This window comes from Arvicanthis niloticus, chromosome 21 (assembly GCF_011762505.2).
Source record: "Arvicanthis niloticus isolate mArvNil1 chromosome 21, mArvNil1.pat.X, whole genome shotgun sequence".
In the NCBI taxonomy this organism is placed as follows: domain Eukaryota; kingdom Metazoa; phylum Chordata; class Mammalia; order Rodentia; family Muridae; genus Arvicanthis; species Arvicanthis niloticus.
Window position 1 is genome coordinate 31,652,909 of NC_047678.1, and position 21,533 is coordinate 31,674,441.

The 21,533-nt window shown below is 47.1% G+C and overlaps 2 protein-coding genes across 2 annotated transcripts; both read left to right on the forward strand.

The window, feature by feature from the left end:
- Positions 1–772: 772 nt before the first annotated feature.
- LOC117693769 (serine protease 44) lies at positions 773–5,370 on the forward strand. Its single transcript, XM_034484515.1, has 5 exons — positions 773–1,223; positions 1,516–1,672; positions 2,223–2,482; positions 3,749–3,903; positions 4,430–5,370. The coding sequence occupies exons 1-5, from the start codon at positions 914–916 to the stop codon at positions 4,664–4,666; spliced, it is 1,119 nt and encodes a 372-aa protein (XP_034340406.1). The 5' UTR covers positions 773–913; the 3' UTR covers positions 4,667–5,370.
- Positions 5,371–16,642: 11,272 nt separating this feature from the next.
- Positions 16,643–18,672, forward strand: LOC117693240 (serine protease 43-like). The gene is made up of 5 exons (XM_034483718.2): positions 16,643–16,724; positions 16,934–17,197; positions 17,370–17,529; positions 17,910–18,165; positions 18,299–18,672. Exons 1-5 carry the CDS (start codon positions 16,643–16,645, stop codon positions 18,533–18,535), a joined length of 999 nt encoding a protein of 332 aa, XP_034339609.1. The 3' UTR covers positions 18,536–18,672.
- The last annotated feature ends 2,861 nt before the right edge of the window (positions 18,673–21,533 follow it).

A 21,533-nucleotide genomic window follows, 5' to 3' on the forward strand; every position in this document is an offset into this window, starting at 1 on the left:
CACCAGACCATTTGGATTCCAGTTTCTAGAGGCTTCTCCATCCCTCCCCAGCTAACCACAAGAGTAACAACTCCTCTTCCCTTTCCCCCTTCCACTCCTTTCTGACATACCTTTCCTTCCTTGATTTCAATCATCTTGTTGGAAAAAAAAGAAAAAAAAAAGCTTGTGATTACAGTAGGCTTGCCTGGACAGTCCAGGTAAGCTTGTATCAAAAGCCTTAACTTAATGTCTTGTGCTCTTGTGCTTCCATTGGCCAAGTACAGTAACACACTTACAGGTTCCAGAGATTAGAACATGTATGTTTTAGGGAGGCAAAGAGTTTTACTACTGCGTTATTTTTAGCTGCTGGTGAATAAAGATGTTAATACTATAAGCATTTATACAGGTTAATAGAATATAAATCTTTATTTCTTTGGACTAAACATCCAGGAATATAATTACTGGGGTGTATGGTAATTGAATAATAAACTGCCAGTGTGCTTTCTGGAGTGGCTGTGTTTACATTCCCACCACAGAAGGTGGTCAGTCCTTTATCTCGGCACCACTGCCAGCATCTGAGGGTGTTACAGGTTTGTTTTTGAAAGCCCGATACCAATGTCTCATCGTGGTTTTAGTTTGCATAGTACTGACATGGCTAATCGATCTTGAAGACCTTGTGGGTGTCAACTTTTTAAAAAAGACTTCATGCACCCTGTCACAGTGATTAGGCACCCCAGGCACAACGTTTCTGCTAAGGAGCTTTACTTTTGACAGATCCCGCTGTCTGGGAGTCAGTCGTGGATCAGGTGGAGGGAGTGGAGAACTGGGGTGATGCGCTAAATCAAAGCGCCCGTTTCTCCTGGAATTGTGCGCAGCCTAGGCAACCGCTGCGAGGAGGAGGCGCGCTGCGACAGGTTGAGGCTTTGGCGGTGACATGGCCTTCCAGGCTTGTGACTCTCTCGGTCTCTTGGTCTGGCTCTTGCTTCTTCAGACGCGATTGGGCAAGGCCCGTGTGGTTCCAGGGACGCCGTCTCTTTCTCCTCTCCCCTCAGAGGATGGCCTAGATGACCCGGGTGTAAACCCACAAGAGAGGCCACTCAGAGGGATGCCTGAGACTTCGCTCCCCGTCAAGCCAGGGGGCAGCACGATGCCCCTTGATTCGATGGCATTTACTCCAGGTCGCTCTTTTTCAACCGTGAGTCTCTCAAGGCAACCGTTTCCAACATGGATTCCACCCACTTCAGGTGAAGTTTCTGGGCCATGGCCTGCCGCAGAGAACTGGCTTGGACCCAGGGGGTTGGGGCCCTGATGTAGAGGAAGATCTTAGGTCCTTGGGTGTGGAATGTGGGTTCTGAGTGGACCCAACCAATGTTTGAGATCTGAGAGGACACCACTATTCCCTGATGAGTCTTTGAGACAGACCCATACCTGCCCTGGGATTTGTGGGGTCGGAGCCTTGTTCTACAGGTTCTGAGGAGCAGGTGGTGGTGAAGCAGCAGATTACCTTCAGCCCCTCCCCTCACTAACCTGCTCCAGCTTGTGGCCACAGAACTGCAAGGATAGTTGGTGGAGAGCCTGCACCAGTGAGGAAGTGGCCCTGGCAGGTGAGCCTGCAGGTCGACAGGCAGCACATCTGTGGTGGCTCCCTCATCAGCAAATGGTGGGTGATGACTGCAGCCCACTGTGTATATGGGTGAGTGCTTGGGGATCTGGGATTGGGCCCCTAACCAGGCATTATGGCCTGCCCCTCTTGCTATGAGAGAGAGAGAGAGAGAGAGAGAGAGAGAGAGAGAGAGAGAGAGAGAGAGAGAGAGGAGAGATGGCTCATGACTGTAAGCCCAGTGCTTGGAAGGATTGCTGGGAGTTAGGGGTCAGGTTGGTCTGAATAGTGAGTTTCCAGGCCACCCTGGGCCACAGAGAAAGACAACCTGTCTTAAAATCAATGGGGGTGGGTGAGAGATGACACTACCAGGTTTGGGGGGGGGGGGGGTTTGTGTGTTTTGTTTTTAATTGAGTTAACACCTGAACATTTGCATTTCTAATACATTCCCAAGTGATACTGACTAGAGACCACACTTGGAGAACCATCTGGTGGCTGGCTAGGGTGGTTAGGGGTCCTGGAGAGAATAGGCTTTCAACAGAGGGAGGTTGCTGACAGCCACCTTAGCAAAATGAGATCGGGCTGGAAAGTGCTTTGACTGTGTGCAGGGGAAATGTATAGACCCTTCAGGATCTCTTTGCAGCCATCTGGATTACATGGTGTCAATGGGAGAGGCTGACCTGAGGTCCAGAATGTCTGTCAGGATTCCAGTCCAAGACATCATCGTTCACCAAGATTACTCCATGATGAGAACGATTGTACACGACATTGCCCTCGTTCTGCTGGCCTTCCCCGTGAATTACAGCGTCAACATCCAGCCTGTGTGCATCCCTGAAAAGTCTTTCTTGGTACAACCTGGGGCCCTATGCTGGGTGACCGGATGGGGCAAAACACTTGAACTAGGTGAGCCTAAAGTGAGACTCCAGCAAGTACAGTCCAGGGATCAGACTACTTAGTAACCTGGGACTGGTCCCAGGCTAAAGCGAGGGGCGGGAGTCAGTGTTTCTAACAGGTAGATGAGGGAGGGGAGAGGAAAGGTGGTAAGAGAGAGCAACTCTTGGTGAATTTTTATTTTATTGGTTTGTCTGGGCTTGAGGACTTAAGTACCAAACAGGGTGGATACTCACCAGGGTGGATTTTAGCTCAGGGTGTAATGACCTGTCTGGAAGCTAGAAGTACCGTACCTACCTTGGTAGGGAGGGACTTGCTTGTAGAAAAGCAAAGGCCAGGAAAGTCACTGAGTCTATAAGGCAGAGGTTCTCAGCCTGTGGGTCTTGACCCCTCTGGGGATCAGATGACCTTTTCATAGATGTCACTTAAGATTATTGGAAAGCCAGCGGTGGCGCATGGCTTGGGTGGCCGCTGCCAGAGGGCTGCCGTGCCCTTCTTTCCGAGTTCGAATCCTGCTGTCTCTCCCTCTTCCCGTGTGACTCTCTCACCGAGTCTCATGGGGTGGGGGGGAAGTTTGGGCTAGAGTGATGGCTCAGAGGTTAAGAGCACTGACTGCTCTTCCAGAGGTCCTGAGTTCAATTTCCAGCAACCACATGGTGGCTCACAACCTTCTGTAATGGGATCCAATGCCCTGGCCCACAGGAATACATGCAGGCAGAATACTGTATACATATAAATAAATTTTAAAAAAGATTATTGGAAAACATAGACTTATCACAGCTAAATTATAGCTAAATTATGAAGTAGCAATGAAAATAGCTTTTTGGTTGGGGGTCACCACAGCATGAGGAGCTGTATTAAAGGTCATGGCATTAGAAGAGCTGAGTACAGCTGCTCTGGGGTCGTCTGTTGCTGGGAAGAGTTTAGATTGGTACATTGGGGTGCCACCTGTCCAAGAGGTGCAAGTAAGAATGCCTTACTGATTATCAGTAGCACAGTGAGAGCATATCACATACCTGTCACCTCGAAGGCTGACAAGATTTCACCCTCCCTCTCTTAGGCTGTTCTTTCTATTGCTTCTTTGGTTTGGGCTTTACATTGTCTTATCCTCTTGGCAGGGTTGGGTCTCTGTTTCCCTCGGTGTCAGTTGTGAATAATAGCTGCCGCCGTTGAGGATACCTGTGTGTGAGCACTGTATTGAGACGCACAGGAGGTACAACTGACTCATGCCAGCCTACTTAATGTAGATCTCCTCTCTCCAAAATTATCTCTGCATAGGTGGTGCGTCAAAAGTGCTTCGGGAGGTTGAGCTGAATATTATTCGTCATGAGAAATGTAATCAGATTCTCAAGGGCATCACAGGACACATATTTACCCTAGTCCAGGAAGGGGGAGTCTGTGGCTATAACGAGAAAGGAGGAGATGCCTGCCAGGTCAGTTCTTGGGTTCCTTACCACTCTACCCCGCTATCCTTTCTTCAGATGTTCTTAAGTCCCAGACACTGGGGCCTGGATTGTGTCCCAGACCCTCCATTTACTGTTATTCAAGCAAATGGAATGTCAGGTCAAGCCACCACAGCTCCTGGGCTAGCCTGACAGGATCCTCCAGGAGGAGACAGCTGATGACATCTACAGTGGCTGGGGATAGAGTCAATCAGGGAGGCAATAATGCAAATCCCATGTTTTCAACCCCCTCTGTGTGCTTGGGTAACTGACCTAGTCATTACTTCAGAAAAGGAACTTTATATTGGTTTATATTCAGACATTTATAACCTCTTTGATTAGGTAGAATTTTTCATTTGTTAAAAAAAAAAATCAATTCCCAAAACTAATAGGGATACAGGACTAGGAGATGCCTGAGGAGTCTGGTCTATACCAACTTCTCCAGAGCCTTAGGGTGGAATCTATTGTATTATGAATCAATTTTGTTCCTATCATTTGTTTCTCTCTCTCTCTCCAGGGAGATTCTGGGGGGCCCATGGTCTGCGAATTTAATAAAACATGGGTGCAGGTAGGGATCGTGAGCTGGGGCCTTGGCTGTGGTCGGATTGGATACCCTGGAATTTATACGGAAGTGAGTTACTACAGAGACTGGATCGTTAAAGAACTGAGTCGGGCTTTGTGTTGGAACTCCTCAGGCTTCCTCATCTTAAGTATGTGTCTGGTGCTTCACTTGGGCATCCTGGTGACCCTGTGATCCCCACAGCCCATGGTCCTCTTGTTTCTGATCCTCCCACTAGGCTTCCCCTCCGACCTGATCTCCCTGGCCAATGCTCTTTCTTCATTTTTTCTACTTGGGATCAGTTGCCTTAGTGGAGCAGGGCACGGAGTTTAGGACTTGAAAAATGTCCTGCCCTGGTGCTCTTTGTCATCTGCCTTGGCTACCACTGTACTAAGGCTGTGCTCTACCTGGAGCGAAGGAGTATGAACCACTTCCAGATAGACGACTATCTGGCCTGCCAGGTGAAGGAAGATAACTCATCTTTATGAGTTATCTTAGAGAAAGAACATCTGTAGAGCTGTAGAGGAGAGACTTCATCAGGATTGAGTGGGCACTAGACCTAACTGGCTATTAGTAGCTCTTACCAGAGACTCTGACACACCAGTGAGATCTGTGATCAGTCACAGACAGAGGAGGTGTTTCCTGCAGAGGTGTGAGGCTGGGACTTCTACATCTGGCTCAGTTGCAGTTTGCAGGATTTTTCCAAGTTCCATGGTGGGAATCCATCTGTGAGTACAAAACTTTGCTACACAAGCCTCCTTCTGGGAACAACCCTGTCTGGTGCCACCTTCAACAGTTCCCTCACGGTTACTTCCAGGGCCACCCCAAATTGTGGTGGTGCAACTTTGGAGAGAACAGATGTTAGATGTAAACTAAATAAATGTGTCTCATGTGTTCTGAAGTTTTGTTTGTCTGGAATATTTGGCTGCTTATAGCATGCTCTAAGAAGAAATGGGCCCCCATGTATCTAGGGAAGGTATTCAATTTTTGTTAAATCCCAGAGGAAGCCATCTGCCCCGTTTAAGTTGGGTGGGTTGTCTGAGCCCTTGAGTCCACTGCACATATTCCAGAACCCATCAGTAGGTAATGTGCTCTGTTCTGGGTTCTCCTGACTTTGGAGGTCCCGTGCCTGTTTCTTTCTGTCTCCACGGGTTGACAGTCTGTTGCTCTGGGCCAGGGATACCTGTCTGGCCATTGTAATATGTCTTCTCTTCTTTACTTCCTGAGTTCAGGAATCATCTGGTGAATGAGCGGGTGGGTGAATGAGGGGATAGGTGGGTGAGTGAATGAATGCTCATAGAACCATGTTGCCCTACTCCTTTCTCTCAGACCATTGCTCTGTCTCTATTTTCTTCGCCAGGTTGCCCTGATGGGAAACAGCCTGTGATAGTGTAGACTAGGATATATATGTGCTGAAGAACACACCTCTGGCTCTAAGACTTTTATGATTCCAAACAGGGTGTGTTCTTTGGTCTGTGATATGGGAGGGGCTTCTAGGTATAGGGATTAAGAATACAGCTCAAGCATTTTTGAGGAAAAGATAGAACCCACCCTGAGGAGATAGAATACCAAACACTAATGCTGACATTTTTACTCTTTCTGGCAAACATCTGTGGATTGCTTTAATAAGTCAGACACTGGGGCTACACATAAGAAGTGGGTCATATATGTAGGAAGGGTTTTTTGGGAAGACCTGGGTCACAGAACATGGTAGCTGGAAACAACCTCTGTGTCTAAAAGAGATGATACAGAAAGAAGAGAAGGTGAATGGTAGATGACTCTCCTGAACTTACTACACTTCAGAGATGCAGTTTTGGGTTAAGAGGGGCAACGAACGCAGTGATTTCCTGTCGCCAGATTTCATGCCCCATCAAAATGAAACCAGGTTGTCTGGAGAAATGACTTGAAATGTACATGTGTGGAATAAGAAATGCCTAATGAGAGCATAATATTTTTCATCCTCCCAAGGACTCCTGGGATTACAAGGTACTGATTAGAGGGTGTACTATGTCCAGCAAAAGATGGGGCCAGTGGAGTTTCACCAGAGTGGAGGGATCTAATTTGTTTGTGATTCAACACTTTGAACTCAGTGGCTCCGTAGACCAATGTTCCTCTGTCTTCATTGTGTCTCCATAGGTGCGTACAGAAGAGTGGAGACATTTGGGTCATGTGGTGCCCATGCTCCTAGCAGAGATGGAATATCACGATGCTCTTTCTGATTCTTTTATTCAGCCACATTTTTTTCTCCTATCTATTTTTGTAGATTTTGCTGATGATTTTATGGTTGTAAAGGGCCCCAACCACATTTTTTGAAATGTTGCTTAGCACGGAGAGACTACTTTTTACCAATGACTTGAATTAATACATCCCTAGGAGACTGGTGAAGCAAATCTTAAGCATGTCTCTGAGGGAAAAAATCCTGAAAATAATAGATTATGAGGGCCAGGAATTTATGTTAATATGATGGTGTTGTTGGGAGGTGGAGAAAGGTAGGGCCTAGCTGAAAGAGATATGTCATGGAGTGTTGGGAGCCGACTTTAGCAGAAAGCAGCTAGATCAACTTTGCAGCCATCTCAAGCCATATACCCTGACGTGAGACTTGTTTTTCAACAGCCTACAACAGCTGAAGCACACTCTGATATCCCACATATTTTGTTTTGCTGTTTACTGCCCCCAGCTGCAAGGCGCATGTGGTATCCATGCCTACAAGGCATGCGGTTCACGTGCTGTCCACGTGCTATCCATGCCATACATGCCTGTAAGGTGCACGTGGTATCCAAGCCTGCAAGGCACATGGTATCCACGCACCTACAAGGTGCTTGGGAAAAGCCTATAAATACCCCAGATTTCTCTTCAATAGAGAGAATACGGGAGACAATGAGAGAGACAATAAAGGAGAGAGAGACACAATAAAAGAGACTTGAGACTTGATCAGACCCTCTGTCTTTTCTCCATTCTTTTCGTCACCTGCCCCACACTCTCTCTCGCTAGACCCAGACCTGCAGAACAGAGCGGGCCGTTACAGTTTGGCCGCCCAACGTGGGGCAGCTCGGGCGTTACAATATGTCCATGAGAATCATATCTTTTCTTACTACCGTCTTATGTTCCCAGTGTTTGCTGCACATTGTCCCGATGTGAGCTGCTACGCCACACCTTTCCCACCATCTAAGGTCAACCTCCCCCCCGCCCCAAACTGTAAACCAACATTAAATAATCCCTCACCTTGAATTATCTCTCCCAGGTATTTGTTCACAGCAGCGACGACTCTGACTACCATGGTTCTTAATTGCGAGAAATGATGTGATGGTAGCTCACATCATTCCAGGGGATCGAATGCCCTCTTCTGACCTCTACAGGCAATAAGCACATACAGGGTCCTGACAGACATGCAGTGCAGACAAAATATTCATCCTCGTAAAATAAACGCAGTAATGGTTGCACATGTGTACACCTATATCGCAACTTACTGAACATATTAAATAAGCCCAGTTTATTATCTGTTCATCACATATAAAATAACAAAGCTTCTGAAATGCACTTAACTACTCTATATAAAGACATTAGAATATTAATAGTACCAAAGAAAGAAATTACCAGTCTGCAGACCCAAAAGCACTAAATGAATGATAGTAACATCTTCTCCTTGCCCCCATCCCATAAACCCTTACACAACGATAGTCTAATGAACTCTAGCTTAGCTGGGCGGTGGCTGTGCATGCCTTTAATCCCAGCACTTGGGAGGCAGAGGCAGGCGGATTTCTGAGTTTGAGGCCAGCCTGGTCTACAGAGTGAGTTCCAGGACAGCCAGGGCTACACAGAGAAACCCTGTCTCGAAAAACCAAAAAAAAAAATAAAAAGAACTCTAGCTTTACCTTTTTACTGTCCATGTGATAAAGAAAGTTGACATGCAAACTCAAATACAGCAAACATACCAATGGTAACGGATGCACATGACAGATGTGCTTGTGATGCAGTTGGGGCCTGCCATCCAGTCAGGAAGCCCTCCATGTGCCTCCTGTATCCCACAGTTCTCTACTGCTTCCAATGAAATGTTAATTATAATGGTGTCATTGCTCCTGTGCCCTTCTTCATGGTTCTGGCTCTCAAACACAGCTCCCCGTGTGCTACCCTCTAGTCTAGTAGGATTGCTTTGGATTTGATATATCTTTAGAACCATGGCTGCACTGTACCCAGTCCCTTGGGTGCCACACGTGAGAGACTCGGGACATTGACCTGTAGCCTCTTACAGTCTGGATTTTGTGAGTTTTGCTCCAGGTTGCTTGTTTGCTTTCTTACTTATCTCCAGTTGGACTTAGGTTCAGTTCTTCTGTCAACAAGAGAATTAGTGCTGTGTTCTATACTTGAGAGATATAATGTCGGATGGCCTCCTTTTGTGAGAACATGGGCAGTTCACCTAGACACACTAGTTCATTCGGATGGGCAAAGCTGTCTCATAATTGCAATCTGTTCACTTTCAGTCACCAGCTTGGAAAGTCTGATCAAGATTTTGGAGAAGGGGACTAAGGATGAATCTTAATGGAGAGTCATTGCTTAGTGCAAAACTCTGGGTTTGATCTCCTCTACTTCAGAGAGGGCAAAGAGAAAGCAAGAGGGAAGGTGGCAGATAGATAGATAGATAGATAGATAGATAGATAGACAGACAGATAAATAGGAAGAATATTAGAAGTTAGTTCATTTTAGAGGTGTTAAAGAATTTTTTTTATTATCTTTGCTGTGGTAGATTAGAAAACCTGGAAATAACATGTTAATATCTCCACCCATCAAGAAATTAAATTAGCCAGGCATGGGCCTTTAATGGAACCACTCAGGAAGCAGAGACAGGCAGATCTCTGTGAATACCAATGTGTCTGATCTTCATAGTGAGCTTCAGGCCAGCCAAAGTTATACATAGTGAGGTCCTGTCTCAGAGAGAGATAGAGATAGAGATAGAGATAGAGATAGAGATAGAGATAGAGATAGAGAGAGAGAGAGAGAGAGAGAGAGAGAGAGAGAAGGAAGGAAAGAGGTCAAACAGAGAAAGAGATCAAATTCCTTTCAGCGCTGTCATCAAAGTTTGATTTGACATTAAGACTTGTTGCCTTTTTTTTGAGGTAGGTCTCTAGTTGGCCTCCGGTTTGCCAAGGATAAGCTAAGCTTATTTCTGATTCTCCCACCTCCACTATCCAAGTGCTGACATTCCCACTGTGCACCACTGCACCCAGTTGTAGGTGTTTTCAAGGATCAGACTAAGAGCTTAATGCCTGCTAGGCAAACTACCAAGGAGGTCCACCCCTGACCCGCTATGGTGGACTGGATCAACAGAATGCCGCAGAAGCTAGGCTAGGCTGATCAACCTCTGAAAGCAGGTTCCTTCTCTGCTTCCATCTGCTCAGAACACTGTCCTAAGGCCAGTTGCTGCAAGAGGAGAGCCCTTTACGGGGAAACAGAGACCTTCTTCTCTATGCCCCCAGGTAACTATTCACCACAGAAAAGACCATTGAGGGTATCACAATAGTGGTAGGGCTGTCACACCGAAGTGCTCCAGACCTGTACTCCCACTGGAGCAGCAAGAATTGCCCAAGTCACCCGTACAGTTACTGAGATACACAGTTGAACGTTGTCATCCATGTGAACCATTCTTCATACCCTCACTGTGAACACTGACCAGTTCACGGCTCCTAGGAGAAAGACAGGCTTCATCAACCAACTGTCATAGTCAACAGTCTGTGTTTGTGCCTTTCTGCATGTACTATGTGGTTGTGTACACTCTGTTAAGTGGCTGGATTCACAGCCAACAGCACTCTAAATACAGTGTGCCAATAAATTCTTTTTTCTTTACTAAGAACAGCCAGAACAGCAAGTACTTTTAATCACTGAGCCCATCTTTCCAGCTCTGTATTGGTACTCTAATGCAAATTTTTGCTAGGTAGTTCAGCTCTGAGGGGAAAGATATCCTGGCAGTCTGGAGCCAAGGAATACCATAAAGTCACACTACACAACAAAAACTTCACAGGAAAGATTATTAGGACCATAGGAGGGTGGCTGCCTCTGCTTGGCAGAGAAGCAGCAAAAAATTGAACAGGAGGAAAGGCGTTTACAGGGTTTCTTGAGGGGTGGAGCTTTCCAGGGTGTCCTGGGATTGGTGGGATTTTTGTGGCCTAATCTTGGGCTTTTTACTCTACAGGGCAGAACTTTGGCTGCTTGCATCTAGAGGGATTGGGTCCCGCAATTACTGTCGTTAAGAGTGTTCTGTGGGCAGAGCCTGCTGGTTGGAGGTCCTCAGGGGAGGGGCCTGGTACCGCCTGAATAGCCCAAGACTGACCTCAGACTTGTGCCAACTTTCCTCCCTCAGCTCTCTGAGCTCTGGGATTGTAGGTGTTTTGGGCGGTCTGAGTGCATGTATGTCTGTGTACCGCTTGCATGCAGTGCCCTGAAGAGGCAGGAAGGAGGTATCAGATCCCTGGAACTGGAATTGCAGGTGGTTGTGAGTCACCACGGTGCTGCAAATCAAACTCAGGTCTTCTGGAAGAGCAAAGAGTGCTCACAACTGCTAAACCATCTCTCCAGCCCCGAACCTCTGATTTCCTGTGCACACCATGATATCATCTACAGATATATATTTTTTTTTTAATTTAAGATTTTAGAACGTTTTTTAATATGTGTAATTTGTTTGCATGCAAGTGCCCCATGTGTCCAAAAGTGCTCACAAAGGCCAGAAGAAACATCAGATCCCCTGGGACTGGAGTTTAAGATAGTTGTGAGCCACCACAGAAGTGCTGAGCTGAGTCGTCTGCAAGAGTTACAATTGCTCCTAACCACTGAGCCATCCCTCCAGTCCCTGCATATGTGGTTGTAATCTTCTTCCCCCAGTATGGGTGCCCTTTGTTTCCTCCTTTCCTCTTTCACTAATACACAGATGCTTCAGTTCTTGAAGACTAGGGTCTCTCTCTCTCTCTTTCTCTCTCCATATATATATGTGTGTGTGTGTGTGTGTGTGTGTGTGTGTGTATGCATGTATGTGTCTATATGTATGTATATCCACTGAGCCATCTCGATAGCTCAAAGTTTTGTTTTTCTTAAGATACTTTTTAAAAAATCAGGGGAATGCTGGTTTTAGAGAATTGTTTTAGAAAATATTCTTTGTTCTTTAATTATTGTGAGAAAGTTTGTATAGAATTTTTTTTCCCTTAAATGTTTGCTAGAATTAACCAATGCAGTCCGTTCTAGGTGGCAAGGGTGTGTGTGTGTGTGTGTGTGTGTTCCATGTTACCTGTTTTTCTTCTTTTTAAGGTTGTATAAATGCATTAACATAATATTTTTTAAAGGTTTGTTTTTATTTATGTGTGAGTATCTGCAGAAGCCAGAAGAGGATGTCAGATCTTCCGGAACCAGAGTTAAAGGCAGGTGTGAGCTGTTTGACAGGGGTACTGGGAGCCAAATGAGGGTCTTTGGAAGGACAGCAAGTGCTCTACCCACTGAGCCATCTCTGCAAGTAATACTTAGCTGCAATTCTTTTGAAAAAAAAATCTTTTATTCTTTGAAAACTTCACACACACATTCTGTGTATCTTGATCCTATTCACCAATTCCTCCTTCCCAGGAAAGATCCCTAACCACTTTTGTGCCATGTTCTCCCTCCCTCCCTCCTTCTCTTTCTCCCTCACTCCCTCCCTCGCTTTCTTCCTTTTTACTAGTCACCCACTGGGTTCAGTGAGTGCAGCCACATCCGCAGTGAATTCATGAGTGTGATGGCCTTTTGGGGTGTCAAGTCCCTTTTGCTTGCATTTATTTTTGGAGTGTGTGAAGACAAGATGTGTCCTCTCCTGTTCCTTTTTTTTTTTTTTTGGCTTCTTCATGTTTGTAGTACAAGTTTAGCAGACAGCAAACTCCCTGTGGGCTCTGCCCTCACTGACCTGTCCATGAGGCTGACCATCCTCTTCAGTATCTCGGCGGCTTGTAGATGCTGCAGCCACAGCTTGAGACTCTTTGTGAAGCTGCCTATCATGGTACATGCCTTTAATCCCAGCGCCTAGGAGGCAGGGGCGGATATCATGAGTTCGAGGCCAGCCTGGTCTACAGAGCAAGTTCCCAGGACAGCCAGGGCTACAGAGAAACCCTGTCTTAATTGAACAAACAAACAAACAAAAACAAACCTTAGTTTCTCCTTTATCAGGGTGTACCCCTTTTGTTGCTACTGATTGGTTAATGACTTCTAGACCATATTCCTAACCCATGTTCACACATGGGCTGCCTGTATAGTCAACGTCATCCTCAAGAAGGGGTGTCTCTTTAACCCTCTAGGATAGGAGCTGATTCCACCTTCCCAGTCTGACTGGGCTGTGCTTTGATCTCACAGGCATGTCTGGAGAGTTCTGATACCAGAAGCAGTATGTGGGAGCTGCAATTGGATTCTAAGATTCTTCTTTTCTCGCTGTGGCCACCATGTCAGGAAGCCCTTGTTCTGGAGGTCCTGTGGGGGCTGGAAACACAGGGGTTATGGAAGGGATCTGGAATCTCTGTGAGTCCCAGGTTATTCCTCAATGCCAGGGCCCCTGGGCTTTCAGCATCTCTCCAAAATCCTTCTTGGGCCTGTAAGTCCTATGTGAGGAAGAGCAGAGACCAGTCAGAACAGTATTCCTTGCAGCTTCCTGCTCCTGACCTGACTGCCCCAACAGCAACAGCACTACCACCATCATCACCATGGCCACCCCAATCCTAGCCAAGCACTGTGTGGCCACGCCCTCTTCAAACTCCAGTAGGGATCTATTGGGGGGGGGGGCACCTCAGAGGATCATGGCAGGGCTGTTTTGGCTTGTAAAATGTCCTGGCCTGGAGCTGTGGTACTTCAGCTCCCTGGAGTACTAGAACCTCTGTTCCACCTGGAATAAAGAGAGGAACATGAACCAATCCAAGACAGAAGTTATTAGAAAGACTCTAGTTAAGGGGCATGGTGGTTGGGTGGAATCTGTCTCTAAAAGGGATGATGCAGAGAGAGGAGGAGGGAGAGAAGGAGGTGGGGATCAGACAGTGAGTTGTACCGAACACACTAGACTTTTACAAAAAGTGAAACAAAACCTACACGTGGTGCTTACAGTTTCTGGTTATAAAGGCCAGGAGACCCAGCTACCACTATGGGTCCATGCAGCCAAAATACTCATATTTAGAGAAGGGGGAGAACTGCTGGGTTCAAACCCAAAGGAGCTGTGTACTGATAGGAATTGGCACTTTATAGCAAGCAGTAGTATACCTGTTAGATGCAACTGGCAGAGAAATCATACCAACCTTCTAAAATAACGAGAAAGAGAGAGAGAGAGACCCAGACCCAGCCCTTTACTTCTAGTCAGGCTTGGAAGGGCTTCTGGTGAAACCAGCAGAGACACCCTCAGCTACTTGTAGCTCAGCTCCTCTGATCTTCCAATCCTGCCTCGTTGGCTCTTTTGCAGAGTCTCCCAGTGATACCGCACTTCTCCCCAACCCACTGTGTTCATTACCCTCAAGACTGCTTCCAGGAACCATGCTTGGCAAAATGGAATAATACGAGTGTCGGGAAGAGTTTGAGGGGTCCATTGCTGGTAACATAGCACCCCAAATTTTACGGCCTCACTCAGTGCAGAGTTCTTCCCTGGTCAACATTTCATCCTAGATACTCAGAGCAATGAAGCATCTGCTACGCATGCGCCTCCACACAGCATCTGGTACGCATGCGCCTCGAAAAAGCTGACTAGCATGATGATTTCTCTCTCAGCTTCCTTCAGCTCTCATTTAAACAAGTGTTTACCACCACATTTTTTTTTTTTACATATTTGTGGGTTTTGTTGGAATTTTTTCCACCAATTTCAAAGAACCGCAACAATAATCCGAACCGCTGCTTAGCAATCTTAAGTGAGGAAAGCCATGATGTACATCGTGAAGAAGATTTTTCTTGGAGCAGGTTTCCTTAAGCACAGGTTAGAAGTGCCACGGGCTGGAGTGTGGTCAACTAGCAGAGTGGATGTGAGGAGCTGTGTTTACAGAGCAACACACTTAGAAATGGAGATCAGATGGCCGAGAATACTGTAAGCATACTCTCGGAGTGTAAGCCTGGATTTCCAACAGGAGCAATGGTTCAGTATTTACTAACTTAACACTTATGATGTCTTTATAAAGCATAACACCATGTACTGGATGTTGTTGAGGAGTTTTTTGTTTGTTTTTGGTTTTTGGTTTGTTTTTGTTTTTTGTTTTGTTTTGTTTTGTTGGAGACACTCATCCGCCAAGAGGACCAAGCTCTCAGGACAGTCTACATGACTGAAGTTAGAAGCAGGTCACAAGGCCAATAAGGATGGCGGAATGAATTCCACTCTATTTATTATTTGAGGCGAGGTCTTACTTTTTAGCACTGGGAAGCCTTGAACTCACTACATAGTCCAGGCAGACCTTAAGCAGGCTGTTTTACTGCCTCTCATTTCTGACTGTTGGTTGGCATTACAGTGTGCGCTACCACTCCTGGATGAATGAATTTCATCTCTTGGTGGGTAAAGGTCCAAAACATTGTGGCCAAGTTTTCTAACCTACCACAGCAGGGATGATAGATGCAATTCTTTAAAACCTGTAAAGTGTGTTAATATCCAAACTCTTGATAAAACATTCCCAACCGTCAAATGAAGGAAAAATGGCATAATTATGATATCACTATTTTCAACCTCCCCCCCCCCCAGAGATTAGTGTTTCTAGGCAAAATCATCAAACCATGACTACAGTCACAAAAACATGTGGCGGGGCTGGAAAAAAGGCTCAGCCGTTAAGAGCTGGCTGCTCCTGCAGAGGATCCTGGTTCAGGTCCCAGGACTCATATGGCATCCTTAGCTCCACTTCCAGGGAATCCAGTGCTCTCCTCTGGCCTCTGTGGGCACCAAGGACACATGCTATGCACTTACATACATGCAAGCAACACATTCATACACATAAAATAAAAAATAAATATTAAAAAGGAATGCACGTAGACATTGTGTGTCTCCAAAGAGAATATAACACCTGGCTAGTTAACAAAGGGCCAGGACCCGGGTCTCACTGTGAACTTGCAGGAAATAGAGAAGAAGGAGGACTAAGACTAAGAGTCAAAGAGACTAGACTACAGGAGATTTCTGCACATGAAGTCTGAGGGACAGAAGGAGGAGGCACAGTCTTGAGCATCTCTTAAGGATATAGTAAGAAAAAAAAAGAAAAGATAAGAAAAAGCCGGGCAGTGGTGGCACACGCCTTTAATCCCAGCACTTGGGAGGCAGAGGCAGGTGGATTTCTGAGTTTGAGGCCAGCCTGGTCTACAGAGTGAGTTCCAGGACAGCCAAGGCTATACAGAGAAACCCTGTCTTGAAAAACCCAACCCCCCCCCCCAAAAAAAAAGCCTTTCCAGACTCAAGCACAGCATGTGGGGAAGCATGTCTGGGGCTGGGTACTACAGAACACGGGAGTGGCTGATTACATGAAAGTAAGATGAATGAATACTGGAGAATGGCCTCTTGTGTCTTGGAAGGTACATGGAGGGGCTTCTGAACCACTGGCACAATCCTGTGTCTTCACCTGGATTGTAGCTACACACGTTGCTGCTTTACACTGATTACCAAAGCTGTGTGTTTCCGACGTTTGTATGGGCTTTATTTTACCACCAGAAATTAAAGGGGGAATTGACAGACTATTATGTATGACATTATGTTGTCTGGGACTGGGGTAGGCTTTTTATTAAAATTTTTAAATATTATTTTTTAAATTCATGTGTGTGAGATCTCTCTTTGTGTGTGTGTGTGTGTGTGTGTGTGTGTGTGTGTGTGTGTGCGTGCGCGCACGAGGTCAGAAGAGAGACGGAATCCCCTGGAACTGGAGTTATGAGTGGTTGTGAGCCACCATGTGGGTGCTGGGAACTGAATCCGGGTCTACTGCAAGAGCAACAAGTGCTCCAGCCCCTTTTTAATTTAATATTGATATGATCTAGTATGCCTTCAAAGTCTCTTAAGACAGTGCTACTCAGCTAGCTTTTGAGTGGATGACTGAGGCAGCCGACATCTTAGGGCAGGCGTAATTCTGGACCTACACGCACACAGCCGTCCTGCCCACACAAAGGCACCGGCGCGAGATACTACTGGGGGATGGGGGAGGGACAGTACCAGGAGAGGGATTGCCTGAATCCAAGGCTTGGATGGGTGGCCTGGGGGGGGGGGGGAACAGGGGCGGCTTCCTAGCCCTCCTGGTCTGGCTTCAGCTTCTTCAACCTCTGTTCAGTGAGGCCTTAGTTGGGGACAGGGGTCCTGGTGGGAGCCGTGGAGAGGTGTGGCTTCATGCAGCTTGGCTTGGGCGGGAGTGGTCATGGTGATGGTGCTGGCCGTTGGTGACAGCGCTGGTGCTGTAGGGGCAGTCAGCGCAGAAGCCAGCAGCTGGACCCGCACAGGTGTGGCTCACGCTGAGCTTTTCCTGTTGGTCCCTTCCTCAGGTGGCACTTACAAACCCAGGGAGGATTCCGGAGGGATACACAGGCCCCCGAGGCCCCCGAGGCCCCGGAGGCCCCGGAGTAATCCAGAGGCCCCAGCACAGCAGAGCCTATTGAAACCCCCGAGTATTTCTATTTCGCATCCTTCGGTCGTTCCGGTGTCTCTAGACCAGACTGAGACTCCAGAATCAGGGCCTCCTTCAACCACCACAACCAAAATAATCTTGGAATCCAGGAGGAGCTCTCCAGGAGGACCGTTTTCTCCAGGTACTACTTACTGATGCCAGGCCTGTCTGGGAGGTCAAAGGGCAACCCAGTCGGGAGGTCAGCTCCTGCCCTTGGAGGCCTGGAGAGACAGTCCCTTTCTGAAAATGGCCTTGACTGTGTGTGAAATGGGATGAGGTGTGGAGTAGTGGCTTCACTTTTAATTTCTCTTTAGACACTTGCGGCCATAGAACTATGGAGATAAATCATGGAAGTTTATCTGCAGGGAGGAAGTGGCCTTGGCAGGGGAGCCTGCAGAGTAAAGATGAACATGTATGTGGAGGCTCCCTCATCAGCCATCAACGGGTGTTGACTGCAGCCCACTGCATATATGAGTGAGTATTTAGGGACCTGGTTTGGGGTGTGCTGTCCCCCATTTCTTAATATTTTTCATCCAAAAAAAAAGAAAGAAAGAAAGAAAGAAAGAAAAGAATTTTTTCTCCTTATCTGTAAAAGGAGTGACGATCCGAGGATTTCTATCTAGTCTCATGTAACACCTGAGTATCATCTGTTTATCAGGTTTCCAGGTTCCACTGGTCTAGAAACCACACTAGGTGTGGTCAGGGGCCCTGGAGAAAGGGGTGTGGCTTGGAGGGAGGGAGTGGGCTAATGCCTTGCATGGGATATGAAGCTAGGCTTAGAAGAATGTGGCACGTGTAGAGCGAGTGTGTGAATCCTTCACAATCTCTGTAACAGTCGGGAGCCTTCCTTGCAGGCGGGAGAAGTATATGGCCATGCTGAGTGACAACGCGTTGCATTCTGAATCTGAAAATGTGACCCTGGTCCCAGTCCGAGACGTCATTTACCCTTCTGACTTTGACATTCAGACCATGAGGAGTGACATCGCCCTTGCTCTGCTCTACTTCCCCGTGAATTACTCCTCGCTCATCCAGCCCATGTGTCTTCCCGGAAAGCCCTTCCAAGAGCCATTGCTCAGAGAGTGTCCAAGTTTTCATAGGAGCTTTTCACAGGTTAAATCTCAGTCATTAAAAGAAGCTAGGCCTGGGAGAGTCTCTGGGTGCCTGAGAAAGTCTTCCAGCACCTTGCAATGCAGTCTGCTCTCTCTTCTGTCCCAACAGTTGGTTTCTTTCTCTTCTTTTCCAGGGAGATTCTGGGAACCCCCTTGTGTGTGAATCTGACAACACATGGACCCAGGTGGGGATCATGAGCTGGGGCAGCAGCTGCGGTCAAGTCCCTGTGCCCTCAATTTACACTGACATCACTGAGTACAATCAATGGGTCAGATATGTTTTAAGTCAGGCTTCCCATATGGATTCCATGGGAGTCTTGGTCCTATACCTGTCTCTGATGCTACACCTGGCCCTCCTGGTAGCTCTGTGACCTCCTTGGCCCGCTGTCTTCCTGAAGGTTTTACGTCTCCCACTGGGTCTCTTCTTCAATCTCCCTTTCTCTCTCTCTCTGCCCTTTCTTCAAATTCCAGTCAGCATCCATTGCCATAGTAGACTGTGGCATCGAGACTGGGGACCGAAAAGTGCCTTGACTGGTGTTCTCATTACTTGTCTCAGACACACCCACGCCTGGTGGAAGGAAGGAGGGTGAGCTGGAGGGTGACCTGGACTAGAGGACCAGCTTGCCTGCCAGGTGAAGAGCAATGACTGATAACATCTTAGGGGACATCCACCAAGAAGAGATAACATCTTCAGTGGGACAGGCACTAGACTGGCTCTGTTTACATCACACAGCTTAGTGACTACTGGAAGAGAGGGAGAACGAGAAGGGTGAAAAAAGGGAACATTGGCGATTCCCTGCAGAGATATGAGGCTGGGACTTATGTATCTGGGGCTGGCAGCAATTCCCTTGTACCCACTTGGGGATCTGCCAGGGAGTGCACAGCCTCTGCTTCATAGACTTCACGAGAAGGCTATTCCAGGCCCCTTCCGAGTCCCCTTCGCCCACGAAAGAGACACGTGAGGCAGTGTTCAGGTAGTTACCACAGCGAGGCTTTATTCTCGTATCAGCAGAAGCGGAAGACCCCAAGCCCGGGAAAGGCACTGCTATATGTACCCTAGAGTGGTGTGTTCACTTCTGATTGGCTGTTCACTCATTACCCCTTATTATGCCCCGGGATGGGCAGTGGCTTTGGTGCGCTTTTGCCTTTTGCACTGCGCAGTTAGTTGTTTACTTGTGGGAGCACAGGATGCCCACACCATCTTGTAATGGTGAATGTTGTTACCGCTAACCACAGCTCCTAACAGAAGGCAATCCTGCCTGGCACCCTTCCTCTGTACCTTAGTGGTCACATCCAGGGTCACCCCAAGTTGTATCGAGGTACTGGAGAGGGGAGATTTCAAATGTAAACAGAATAAATATTTGGAGAACGTCCTGTGTGTTCTGAAGCTTTGCTCACCTGGGATATTTGGCTTAGGAAACTGGACCCTCCATTTACCTAGGGAAGTTATTTGCAGTTCCTTTTAGAGCACAGAAGAGCTGAATCCTATAGGCAGCTTTGGCAAGCAGTCAAGCTCCCTGTGAGCCTTTAGCACTTTTACAGCCAGGAGCAGCTCGGGGGAGGCAGGAACTAGGGACAGGAGGGGGGATGGGGGGGAGAACAAAGATGGTACTCGAGAAACAGTCTTCTCTCTTCTTGCTAGTCACGTGGCTTTATGTCCAAAGGCTGTGTTCCCAAAGTCAGGAGGATTTTAAGAAGGATTCACTATGCTGTATATAGCTCTTCCGTCTCACGCTGGGTTTGCATCTCTAACCGACTGCTGATTTGATAATGGGTGTCCTCCCTATCTCCCTCTCCCACCTTCGCCTTTCTGGGGATCTGTGTTTTCACCCCCTGTTCTCTATGGCTTTCGTGGACATTCAATTCCAACCATTGAATCTGACGAAATTTACATCAACTCTCTCTCTCTCTCTCTCTCTCTCTCTCTCTCTCTCTCTCTCTCTCTCTGTCGTTTTGTTTGTTTGTTTTTGAGACAGGATATCACTATGTAGCCCTGACTGTCCTGGAACTCACAGAGAGATCTGCCTGCCTCTGCCTTCCAAGTGCTGGGATAAAAGGTGTGCACCACCACACCCTGCTGTCAGACATATCTCTGTCATGAATACATACATCACCAAAGATATTTTTTTTTTTTTAAAATATCACTGGACATTGACTTAGTGAGGTAGTGTTTGCCTGTCTCTCCATCATTTGAAAGGTGGAGCCGAGGACAATCAGTTATTCCTTTGCTACAGATCAAGTTTGAGGCTAACCTGGGATACATGAAGTACTGTGTTGAAACAACAAAAACCCAAACCACCTCCACCCTCCAGAAACCACCAGCTAAATCTTCATAGACTAACAATACACATTTAACTTTGCTCACTACGAGTCATTCTATGTCAATAGGTAGCTTCCCCGCATTGTATAGATGCTGCCTTCTGGCTTCTGTGGGCGACAGGCGCATACTGCGGTACATAGACAGACAGACAGACAAAATACTCATGCACATCAAAATAAAATAACATTTTAATTCTTTTTTTTTTTTTCCCGAGACAGGGTTTTTCTGTGTAGCCCTGGCTGTCCTGGAACTCACTCTGTAGACCAGGCTGGCCTCGAACTCAGAAATCCGCCTGCCTCTGCCTCCCAAGTGCTGGGATTAAAGGCATGCGCCACCACCGCCCGGCTTAAAATAACATTTTAAATGACAGGCTGGGTGATAGGGTCCCCAGAGTTCTGATGGACACCTGGAATAAACAAAGGGAACAGAAAAATTTTGATAATCACCTCCCAATCTCTGCTAGGCTCTCAAGGATGAAAGATCACCATTCTGTGAAAAGCCCTGTTTATGCCCAAAGCCAGGCAAAAACCAGCCAGTCCTTGTCAGTGGTAACCTCCTGTCATACTGCTGGTCTGTGGAAGAGGACGGTTGTCCTTGTTTATTCAGCACCCTTCTCCTGCCTTGATTTAGTCTTAGATCCAGTTCAGCCATTACGTTCTCAAAACCGTCTTTCCTGCCCGTATTGTTATTTTCTTTCTTGGGCTTTCCAGGCCCTCATCAATAGTGACCGTGAAACACCATGTGCAACAGGCTAAGAACAAGGGTAATAACTCTGAGGCTAGACATCAAGCTGCCAATCCCAGCCCAGAGATCTTTGACCAGTTAGGCTCCGGATGCACCGCCACGATCTCAGAGCACAGAGGGTGCTTTCATAGATCTGGAATCTGGGATCTAGTCCCAGTCAAGGAATCTGAAGTCATCTTAAAGGACCAGAGTGGGTCCAGATGAGAGAACTCAACGGCCCTGAAGAGGCATGGTCAGGCTCTTGGCGCCAGGTCAGTCACGTGTCTTAGACGCCATCACGTACTGGGGTGTGGACACGTGACAGC

Bases quoted from the DNA above. Each gene is read 5' to 3' on its own strand.
- LOC117693240 (XM_034483718.2), top strand. From the start codon at position 16,643: ATGGGTGGCCTGGGGGGGGGGGGGAACAGGGGCGGCTTCCTAGCCCTC. The intron at 16,725-16,933 runs GTGAGGCCTTAG...TCCCTTCCTCAG, and splicing joins GCTTCTTCAACCTCTGTTCA to GTGGCACTTACAAACCCAGG. The intron at 17,530-17,909 runs GTGAGTATTTAG...CCTTCCTTGCAG, and splicing joins GCAGCCCACTGCATATATGA to GCGGGAGAAGTATATGGCCA.
- LOC117693769 (XM_034484515.1), top strand. From the start codon at position 914: ATGGCCTTCCAGGCTTGTGACTCTCTCGGTCTCTTGGTCTGGCTCTTG. The intron at 1,673-2,222 runs GTGAGTGCTTGG...ATCTCTTTGCAG, and splicing joins GCAGCCCACTGTGTATATGG to CCATCTGGATTACATGGTGT. The intron at 3,904-4,429 runs GTCAGTTCTTGG...CTCTCTCTCCAG, and splicing joins AAGGAGGAGATGCCTGCCAG to GGAGATTCTGGGGGGCCCAT.